The 12,061-nt window shown below is 40.8% G+C and overlaps 1 protein-coding gene across 2 annotated transcripts in view; it reads right to left on the reverse strand.

The window, feature by feature from the left end:
* Window positions 1-12,061, reverse strand: part of PPP3CA (protein phosphatase 3 catalytic subunit alpha) — a 202,103-nt gene that overhangs the window by 112,665 nt on the left and 77,377 nt on the right. For both annotated transcript variants that reach the window (XM_042807999.1, XM_042807998.1), the window contains exon 2: window positions 6,438-6,638. In XM_042807999.1, the coding sequence (XP_042663933.1) occupies window positions 6,438-6,638 (201 nt within the window). The remainder of the gene's footprint in view (window positions 1-6,437; window positions 6,639-12,061) is intronic.

Here is a 12,061-nt window from a genome sequence, read left to right on the forward strand (position 1 = left end):
CTTTTATTAGCTTGCCTTAGCATTGATCATTTTCACTAGAAATTCTCGATCTTTACAAAGTTTTAACTTGCACAGCACTAGCAACATACTAATATTATTTAATACTACCAAATGAGAGAAACTGGGCAAAGGAAAAATGTATGTGGAATACAAGGAAATGTTCAGGCCCAGGAGACCGTACCATCCCATGGAATAATGTACCCAGAGAATATCTGGAAGCTTCAAAGATCATAAAGGCACGTACTGGCAGGAAAGGGCTTTCTCTCTATAATTTTTATGGACCTATAATGCACCAGAGATTTCTGAAGGTCAACAGAGTTGTCACAGTTGTTCCCACACAGGCTATCCCCAGATGCCTACAATCTCTCCCCTCCTATCACTTTAGAGTTCAAATTACAAAAACTCTCAGCATGCTCACTACAATACAAACATTATAAGCAATTCAAGTATTTAAGTTACATTTCCGCACTGCTGCAACATTCAACCAAGCCAATGGAATTTTTTACCCAAAGATACTACAATGAAACTGCACGTGGGTGTATTCCCCCTTAGCATGCATGAGGTTAGCACTTATATACCTACTGGAAATACATATACACTCTACCTTACATTATGCAATGCAAAGGGAATAGCAAGGAAGGCTCTGCAAGCAACGGTGGTTTCCTTGCAGCTACCACATCTGTAAACACGAGAGCTATAAAAAGCAGGACTAGTAGGGAAAATAATAGGGCCAAGGAAAAGACCTGCAGAGACTCAGACACTTGCTACACTGCAGCAATAAGCTTTTGTTCTGTCTTCATCTGGTGCTCTCCTATCTATTTGCACATACCAAGCTGCATGCGCCTGGCATTTCAGAAAGCTTTGAACACAGAATAGCACAGAGTCAGGGCTTTCTCAATGAAGCATGTGAAGGTTTACAACAAGAGTATATGCTTGTTTTACCTATTTTCCATTTTTTCTAAATGAGGGACTGACACCCTCTGTGCCTGCTGACGGCCTGTCTATTATCACCAGGCCAGAAACTGTTGTCATTACCACTGCTGGTGGTGGCACCCACACAAACAGAATTGAAAACATCTGTACACAGGCAGCTGCCTTGGTAATGTTCATGTAAGTACCATATGCAAAAAAAGCACAGATTTATAAAGATGTATATGACTGTTTTTTGTGTTCTTAGTTCACTAGAGGAAACTCTTGTTAATAATGATAGGCAAAGACTAACTAAAAGGGTTGCACACTGAGTACACAAAATGAGAGATGTCAAACGTTACAAGAAGGAACAGAGCACATGTTAATTATTTTTAAAATAGATATCAACATCAAAAAAAAAGCTTACCTTAAAAGCACAAACACAGATCTCTTACAAGCTTATTTACTTGTGCAGTCATATGTGCAAGAGATATCATGTTATTTTCATTCAGTGTTTGCAAATCTAACAATATCCTCAAGAAAAGTAATCCAAAAGGTACAAGCAAAGGCACACAATGATAGGTATTAGACAAACATACCACTTGGAGTTTTAGGTCTACTTTGTAGTTAAGTATGTCATTTAAGGAGGTATAAATTAAAAATCACAGAAAAGTTAAGGTGGGAAGGTCATCTAGCACAACCTGCTCTGCTCAAAACAGGGCCAACTTCAAAATTACATCTAGTTTCGAAGCTGGAATTGGCTGTTGTCATCAGCTACTTTGCTGTTGAAATCAAATTCTGCAGTATCACCTTTGGGTTCTTGTATTTTAACCCCAGCCCCTCCAGATTAGTAACACTGTTTAACCTCTGGTAACTTTTGCAGATGTTGGAAAACAACAATTTATCACATTCCAAAAGTGCACATTTGGTTGCTTTGCAAAGGACCAGTCAACTGAGGCCCATTAATGTCAATAAATCATACACCTAGTAACGAAAGTGAACACCACAAACGTTGACAACAAAAACTGCACAAACAACTTCATATTTAGGATGTACAATCTCTCTTGCATACACATTATGCTACAAATTCCTTAATTACATGGTCACTTTCTGCTCTTTTCCATGCAGTGAACAGAATGAAGCATACTCATGCAGTGAACAACTTTTAAGTTGTGTTCTTTTCACTTGTCTGAAATATGCTTTAGTTACAAAACTTCTACGAACCTTACTCTGAAGACAGCATGATCAGCTTGCTCACATACTTTGAACACCACTCAGTATAACAGCATCTCATCACTTCAAAAGACACGTGAATCACTGCCTTCAAAACACAGGTGAGCTAAAGGGTCCATTCTACAGACTGGGAGCCAAGCAAGCTATAAAATGTATCATACATTTTATAGATAATTCTATAGTATACAGAGGTATACACGTATATTCACACAGAGAGAAAGTTACCCATGCACTGAAGTCAAAGGGACACATGCTTGGCATGCAGTTAAGAGTGTTCAGCACTTAAGAACAGCAGATTTTTAGATCTGGAAGTGAGGGACCATAAAAGCAAGCAGGTAATTAGTCATCATGCAAAGGGTAGTGTACATCACTTGCCCATAACTACTCTGTATAGTAATGAACCTCTATAATAAGGCCACATAAAGCTACCCAGGCAATTCAAAATCTGGCATTCCCAACTGTTCTTTGGAGTGTGACTTCAATAAATATTGCCATCAGGGAGGTTCAGAGATCCACTTCCCCAGCCTTCTCAAAAAAAAAAAAAAAAAAAAAACAAATCCCCAAACAATTAAAAATGAGCCAAATTCTCTATGTGTCCTTATACTGTTTATGAACATAAAACAGGACTGGAAATTCTAAGGCTGCCATAGACATCTTTCCTCTGAACACTGAACAGCTGTAGTCTAGTGGTAGATCAACCTCATTAAACCCACAACCTTAACACGAAGACCACATGCCTCCAAGAGAAAAGGGTACAGATGAAGAAGCTGGGAACAATCCTGCTGTTGAAGGTGGCTCCCTGTCCCCGTGCTGCCCGCCCATTCCCTGCTGGGGGAGGGTTGGCAGGGCCATCCCCCATGGTGCTGCAGTCAACTCGAAAGCATCCTGGTAGCTCAGGGTGCCTGGCTTGCTCCTTCCCCTCGCTGGCGGCACAGATGACCCCACAACCCTTGTGGCAGCCCCCGCTGCCGGTCACGAGACAGGCCTGTACTGGTAACGGCTGCCACCACAGCCGTCGCTCTGCAGCCAGGCCCACTCCACCCCGCGCCTCTTCACCTCCCAGACTGGGTCCGTTGCCCAGCTGGTCCCAATACCCTGTCAATCTCTTGCTCATCTTTCTACTTTCCCTGCCCAGTCATCCTCTGTCAACCTCTGACTCGGCCTCTCAGCCATTTTCTTGTATCCCGAGCTTTTCACCTCTATCGCATTCTTGTCTTCAAGTGGCGAGTCTCAACCACCTCCTTGTTGTCTGTTGAGCTGCCCCTGTCACCACTCTTTATCCCTACTTTCAGTCTTCCCCTCAATACACTCACTTTTTTTAACCCAAGTCTCTCCGTCCTTCCCAACTCACATTCACAAGACACGACAAAGTTGCCTCTACACTTCCCAGGTGCAAGAAGAGGCTTGATAGCAGAGGAGTTGGAGTCTCTTCTTAGTTAAAGCTCTGTTCAGATTCATACCTAGTAAACAGCAGCCTTGCGCAACAACTGCAGGAATAGTTCACCTTGGGTTTAAGCCAGACCTGTAGCAAACTATGCATGCACGCATGTATGTATGTAGCAAACAATGAGAATTTGAGCTAAGGGCGTGAAAAAATTCATCAGCAATACTTCAGAATACTTACCAAATTTGAAAGCAAAATGTATTAACCCAAAATGACAATCACATTGGTGCTTCCAGCTATCCACAGAGTAAGTTTTATACATAAATGCAAAATAATGGATTGTGCATTCCATACTAGGCTCTTTGGATGCCTCCCCCCGTTATACACATCTTCTCTCCCTCAAATCCAAGTCTTCTATGTATCCACTTTATTTCAAATGACTTTGTTTATAAACAGAACTCTGATATTTTTTCTGAGGACAGTTATATCACCCTTTAAAATAAACAAAAGAGAAATTTCCAAATGAGCAATGGCTGCACAAGGCTTTAAGAGAAAACTTTTCATGTTATTTAACAAGTATATCAAGTATATCACTGTATTAATCCACAGTGCTCTTACTTCAGTTACACTCTTCCATCTCTGCTTTTTCATGATCACCATCTCATTAACCAGCTACAGGGATATGTTTCTAAAAGATGAATGCATCTTCCACAGAGGACCCCATATTAATGATTTCCGGCTGTCACTCTTCAACAAGACTGCTTGCCATGTCTAAAACAGAAAATTTATTTTCTTTTCCACTCTCTCAGTGGTTTTGTTTGTTCTTCCGCACATGTGAAAAAAGCTCTCCTCTACTCCATAGTTATTTCTTGGTTGCCTGTATACTTTGCACTTTCATCACATCATCAGTCAATTGATATTCTCTTTATCCAGTCACCTGCTGTCATACTACTCATACAAAGAAAATTGTCAGGCCCACAACAACATGCCTCACAAGCTTTCCCAACCTCCCCCTCACAATTTATTTTTTTCTTTCTTCTGATGATCACTTTCGTAACTCCAGCTTTCGTGTTTGTTCATACAGAACATTAGCACTTCTCATCTACCCTGCTAACAAGCATCGGGAGCCCAGCTTTCCTACGCTAGCTTAAAAGAGAGTAGCTACCAGCCACCCTGAAGAATGCTGCAGTTTCACAATCACTGCATGAGAATAATTTCAAAAGCAGGAACAAAGCAAGATGTAGGCTCAACTGAAAAGAAGAATCAAAGACTTAAATTATACCAGTGTTAAACAATGGGGTAACCTTCAGGAGATTAATCTCCAAAATATAATTCGAAACAATTCTGATACTTTCAAAAGCATTTAAGAAAAATATTTAAAGGGAAAAATTTGAGAAAGAGAGAGAGAGAGAGAGAGAGAGAGAGAGAGAAAGAGAGAGAGAAAGAGAACATTAAACATGGACTTATGGAAATCAGTCAGGACACAACACACCAGATCCATCTTCCTACAGACTACCTCCCCCAGTGGATTTAAAAAAAAAAAAAAAAAAAAAAATCAACCAAACAGAAAAAAGTCACTCAAAAAAAAAAAAGAGAAAATCCACAGAAAGTTAGAATTTCTGCATGTCTTCCACTCAGTTATGAACAATGGTATTGCACCTCTGACTTCATCCATTTATACTGAAGTGTCAAAGAAAATGTCTGTAGAATTTTATTTTCAGTCTACTTGGGGGATCCCATTATTCACCAATGAGCTGCAACACAATTGACATCTTTTCTATCAGAATTGCACGGCAGCATGACAATCTAATTATTACATAAAAGATGATACACATTACATCTCCAGGTCAAGCCACAATCCCCTATTTGGATGTCATTTTTAAAATTACAAGCTGTACTAACTTGTGCATCATTTTAGGCCAGACACTATGTTCTTCAGTTTCAGAGAAGGTTCCTTGAAAATTGAGGTTTTGCTACTTCTATGTAGTTTTTGGTGAATGCTAACAGTACTGATAATAAAGATGGGTAACGCTTCTGCAGCAGATGAACCTATTTCTTTTAATTTTGGTAGGACTCTCCAGAAACGAAAGTGACAAAAGGACCTGCCTTCTTAAACCAGGTTTTATAGTTTCGTTTCATAGTTTAAACTGGCTGGAATTAGTTATCGTTTGCCCCACAGCTAACTCTCTGTGCCACAGATTGATTTATTGCCAAAAGTGCATTCATATCCTATAACAACAACAGAACAGGGGAGGAGGCGCATTAAAGCAAGCAAATGCATTCATACATTCAGAATGCAGTCAGAGGCAGGAGACAATTAGAGAAGGAAATTCAAAGTATAAGGCATTTCCTGAGGATTAATGAGTGGGTGGTAGTGTTTGATAGTCAAGGGCAGGATGGGTTCTGCAACCAGCACAATTCATTAATCCCCCAGGCAACACAACCTGGGATTTTGCTATTTTTTTTTTTTCTGTACTCGTTATTTTCCTTAGCATTTAATTAAAATTTCCATTTACTCTGACACTATTGTTCCTTCAGAGCCCAACATTGTCTGAACAGTGCTACTATGGTAAATGACATCCATAAAATTATAGAATTAATACCTGGTGCAAAAGGCCAGATAACTTTTGAAGTTTAAGAAAGTTCTTCTAATCTCCTAAGGACTAAAAATGTTCTCTGCCTTAGAAACAGAAAGGGCTCAGCAGATGAGATTCCTTCCTCTAGTTTACAAACTCTTGATGGCCTCCATTATCCTAATGGTATCAGAAAAAGAGAGAATCCAGTATTGGAGAGAACAAATGATTTTCAAGGTGCCTTTCAGCTCCTTAGGAAGCCACACACACTAACGCATTACTTAACAGGTCCCAAACCAGCAACCGTCCCCCCTCCATCATCCTAACTCCATACTAACCTGTGACTGGTGCATCTATGTCCAGCAAATTTTTTTCCTGGCGGAGAATTGAAGCTCCCTCTGTTACTATTCTCAAAGCAACGCTCTCTTCCAGTCTCCCTTCTTTCATGAGGTGCGCCTTTAAGATATCCACACGAGGTTTTCCATCATTATCAAACACTTCCTTAGCTGTGAGCCGGTGACTTGGAGGAAATGGGACAGCTGAGTGGAAAAAAAAAATCAAAAATATCTGGTCACTTTTTACAGCAAAGCCTCTGTTACTGATAATGACGTATTTTAAAAGACATCTCTGCTGAAGAACAGTGTTAACGTGAGTTTTCTACTGCCTATCGTAACCTGTGGTTTAAATTGTACATAGATTATCAAGGATACCATTAAATTGCATGTATCCTGCAGACTACATTATTCACACATGCAAGAACAACTAATTCATGCTTCTAAAAAACCAAGAGGAAGATTTAGGCCATGTTTACAGGTAGATCCATTCAAACAAGCTCCCCAAAAAGCACGGGAATAGCAGGGAAAGAAGGGAATGGAGCTTAAACTGCTCTGGTAGCACTAGAGAACATTGATATAATGCCCCCTTCCATTAAGAGCATAAAACGCACAAACAAGCACAGCATTTGATTTCTGCACGTGGACATGCACAGATACACTCCAATTAAAATGCTAAAATCCAAGACAGACCTCTCTCTAACGACTTGGGGTGGGGGGACAGAAGACGCCTTCTGTGTGTCAGTAACAGTGAGCCACACACCATACGCTCAGAGCCCATCAGCGCGCGCCCGAGTGCCGAGCAGACCACGCCAGCAAAGGCAGGGCAGAGGCTGCACCGGACTGAAGTTGGAAAGAAACGAACAGGCGGGTTGCCCTGGCAACTTGGCAGCGACCAGCCAGCCGCCAACTGCCATCGCGTAAGGTCCGAGGCGCACGGCAAACTTTGGGATGCTCCTGCTCTCGGCTCTCCTGGAGCCAGCTGGAGCGAGCAGGGTCGGACGCGATGCCGCCAGCTGCCAGGCTGAGGCCGGAGCGTTGTCCTGGCTTAACCCCCTTCCCCTCGCATGTTCAGTCCGAGCGGCGTTAGGCACCGCCACGGGGTAACGGGACTGATCCCCACCACAGCTGCGGGAGGGCCGGGCCGTCCGGGAGCTCCGAGCAGGGAGAGGAGGTGGCCGCAGGGCTGGTCTCAGCTGGCCGCATCTGCAGTGCGGGCCCGTCCCTGCCAAAGGGCCTCGTCTCCCGCGGAGGGTCTTACTGGCAGCCCTGCCACATCGCGAGGCACGAAACCCTAACGCGGCGGATCGACGTATCCGTTAGCTTCAATTTGCTGCGCATTTCACAGTCAGTGTGCTTCAGAAACGGCCCAGGAATCGCACGCATCATTCCAAGCCCAAGCCAAGAACTCTTCACTTTGTGCAGTTATATTCCACTGATATTTTAAATACAAACATCTTCAGAAAACATCCTTTTTTTTTTTTTTTTTGGCTCAATTTTGTTTTGTTTTGGTTTTTTTTCCCTTTCTGCTGCCACAGCTCCAGCAGTCCATTCAATGAAACAGTCTGGTAGGGACTAATGAACACAGGTCTTTGCAACACACTGAAGCCCAACTGCTCCCAGAGTTAAAAGTGGGATAAAAAGGAGAGAAGGTGAAATTTTATGACATCCCTAACACCACCAGGAATCTCCTGAAGCAATGACACCTACAACTAACAATGATCTTAAAATACAGCCCTTGGCCCTGGAAAGCCCTGCCACAGATCCATGATGATCTCTCACAGTCGACCAGAACTGACAGACTGCTTTAATTAATTTATGTTTTGAATGTTACTTCCATGTTAAGGGGTAGGCCACTGAAGACCAAAACCGCATCCCATTTTTCACAGCTATTGCAGTTGAGCCTATACCATGACACTCACAAAAATGAGATTACATGCTTTCTCAATCTTTCACACGTATCTGCAGCAGGCCATGAAGGGCAAGACAGCTACATACATGAGCTATAAAGAATTCATTATGCAACACAGAAAAAGAATGCCTATTGCAAGAAAAAGGAAAGTGAATGACAACCCAGCGGTTCTCCAAGCCTCCATCCTTCTTCTGCAAAAAAAAAAAAAAAAAAACCCAAAAAAAACCAAACAAAACCAAACCCAAACCCCAAAACCAAACCCAAACCCCAAAAAAACCCCAAACAAACAAAAAAACAAAACCAAACCCCCCAGAATGTTGGCTAGTCCTAATGATTCTGCATTTCCTGCGTGGAGGAAGGAGAACGAAAAGTTGTTACTTCTCTCCAATCAGTTTGGCTGGTAGAAGCATGTCCCGTTAGCTTGCATTCCTTTGCAAGACAACTGCCTCTGTTCTTCCTCAAAGGCATCACGGTGTAAAAACCTATGCAGCATACTATTACTTTGTGGTAACTACCATGTATGATGTATGTACACTGAAAGGAAATTTTTTATTTTATAAAGATAGAGCAAATCAGAGTAAATGATCAAGCACTCAAGTAAACAAAAGCTGTGAAACGTTATCTACTGATTAAGAGAAAAATATGGCATACACTGCAGAACTACAAGAGCTCTGCAGGCAGATGTCTAACAAACATGTACCTGTGGCTAATTAAAGAAGAAAAGATACTGTTCCAATAGCAGATGATTAATGATTAATTAGCAAAAACATGGGCAACTGAATAGACCACAAATTGGATCTTCCATTATGAGAATATTAATTTTGTATGTACACATACACAGAGCTTCCATGGAAGAACAACATAAGAAATGGTAATGTTCATGTGGAAGTCAGTTAAGCATTGTTCTTTACTGGTATCACCCACAAATGCCTGGATCAGTCAAAATCCTTTCATAAATATAACAAACATTTCCTTTGCTTTTTTATATATAGCAACGTTACCATCTGAATACACAGGTACCCATCAGCTCCTCCATACCTGCTTTCTTTTTCCACTTTTTTTAAACCTATGCTATTAGCATTTGCAAAAGTAACTCTCTCTCCCAGCGGTTCTGCCCTTATCAGAAATAAAACCGAGAGCCTCATCAGACAAAAGCAGTGCACCCAGCACGCACAAGGGGGATGAGCAGGGAGCTGGGAGAGGAGCCCACCAGGGAGAGGCAGGAGAAGGGGGAGGAGGAAGGACTTGGGAGTTGAACTGCCAGCACTGAGCTCCCCATCACGGCACAGGCTCAGGGGACGTTTGTTTAAAAAGAGGTGGGAATCTGTATTAAGCAAAGGCCATAAAAAGGGGAGAGGCAATAAAATCTGCATGTACATACCACATGTATTTTTAGGGAGTTTAGTGACAAATCCCACTACAAGACCACCATACAAGAAAGTCATGCACACTTATTCATACTCTGTTAAACTTAAAACCTGGACAGGTCTCCACCTCCATTTACATTTATTTCTTTGTATTGGCATTAAAATAAAAACAAAACAAACAAACAAACAAACAAAAAAAACAACCAACTATTCATCATATGAAATATTACCCTGATGGTTTGGTAATAAAACACAGACCACAATAAGAATAAAAGATACAAAGTTTTTAACCCTTCACCTGAGCCTGTCAGTAGCATCCTCCCGAGATCTGAAAACACAAGAAAATACTCTTTAACCACTTATTGTTTGTTTTGTTTTTTTCTTGTGCTTTCAGGTCTCTTGAGCATGTTGCAGCAAATGGAGAAAAAGATCAACCTGTTATTTTACTGCTCTTGCAGGCTCTGGCAAAACCCATCTTGCCGTTAACACAGCCACTGCAAAGGTCAGACACATCGTTACTGTTTCTCTCAAATATTAAGCAGCCTCTCTAGAACAAATAAATAAACCATAAAGAGCTGTGCTTAATTAGAGTGGACCATGTGTGCACATATAAATAAAATACAAGCATGCAGCAAAGCAAGCATTATTTTGTTTATATATTATTCATTTTAAAATGAAGCTGTACACTAAATTAATACTCTCAAGAGGAAGCTGCCCATAAGAAAAACTATCTTTCTTCAGTATTCAAGTTCCTTGCAAATTATCTCCCTCTGTAATGCTTGTCCTGTAAGTTCATACAACTTATGCTATACGTCTGTATGTAACTATTTGTAGCACACCATACTTCTATGAAAAATAAATGCTTTCTTCTTCATTTGTAGGGAAAACCCACCAACACCTATCATCATCTCAGTAACCCAATGCATTGAATTTGTCCAATGGCAATTTGCAATTCTGCATTTTGAGAAACATCTGCTCTATGAAGTTATTAAATGGGTTGACACTTACTCTACATGTTCAAAAAAAAGTCAGGTCACTCCACAGCTTTATTTTTTTACATCTACTTATTCATAGCCTTCAGACTTAGTATACATAAAATTTTCCCATCATCTCAGAATCTCCAAGAAAACTGTATTTTTGAAAGCCAGAAACATTTTGAGTAGATAACTAAAGCTTTTTGCAGGCTGACTTTGAAAAAAATCTACCTCCATTTTACAACATGGTGCATATTCTTGGGCATTCCTGCTTAATGAGAACAACATCCATACTGGAGTATTTACTATTTAATCAGAGTTTCACATTTCTGTACTGTGTCATGTCTGACCAAAGCTATGGTCTGATATATAAAGAAGCAAAGATCAACTTTTCGACCTAATAGTGATAGTTTAGCACTCCATAATTCTGAGCATGTTCCAGTACAGTTTTTTCAAGAACACTAATTACTTCAGGTGACAGACAGGAATGAAGGGAAGAGTCACTGCCATCCCCAGCTGCTGAGGGGAACAGAACGAAACCTCCTGGGCAGTGCAGGGCTCACCAAAGCGGTGGGAAAGGGACAGGGCACCACCAAAAACACGAAGCCACACAGGACATCAGGTTCTTATGCGACAAAGATCCCCCCTCCACAGATTTCCTCCAGTAGCACGTAGACGACGCTTTCATCTCCCTGCACAAGTTATCTGGTGACAAATTCACCATTCAAACACATTGGATCACTGGGATCTTTTCTTGACATACACATTTTTTTCTTAGCAGTTGTTTTTCAGGAGGAGCATACAGAAGGGTGAGCTATTTAGAAAACAGTATTTACTTTCAATATAAAAATCTGTACTATAGCATTCATAACACATGCAAGCTCTTACTAGTTCCACTTGAATTATAGACAGGAAAATATGTCTCTATCTGGTAAAAAAAAAAAAAAAGGAACTATTTACATGACAGCATAAGACTCAAACCAAAATCTTCCTCAGTGGAACTCATGTTCTAATGTTTTCTAACAAAAACTATCAGGTTTCATTTTACATTAGCTGCTGTCATTTGAGTAGGCACATGTGATGCAAAGCTTGCCTGGAAGCTATTCCTGACTCCGAAACATCACTAGAATTAGCAACCTCTTTCTAAATGACCAAGCTTTCTCCTGCCATTTTAAGACATGATGTATTTGAGCACTGTTTTTTACTAAATCTGCTCACTGAGTGGTAAAAGTGTCAGAAAATAAAATCTGGAAAATAAATCAATAATATAGAATAATAAGAAACCATGAGGATTCCTATAGAGTTTCAGCATTAATTTCTCCCAATGGCCAAGAAACTCTTTCAGTGTAATCAGAAGTGCTTACAGCTGTATTTGTT

Source organism: Tyto alba, unplaced genomic scaffold, assembly GCF_018691265.1.
Source record: "Tyto alba isolate M040663 unplaced genomic scaffold, T.alba_DEE_v4.0 Super-Scaffold_6, whole genome shotgun sequence".
NCBI classification, from domain to species: Eukaryota; Metazoa; Chordata; class Aves; order Strigiformes; family Tytonidae; genus Tyto; species Tyto alba.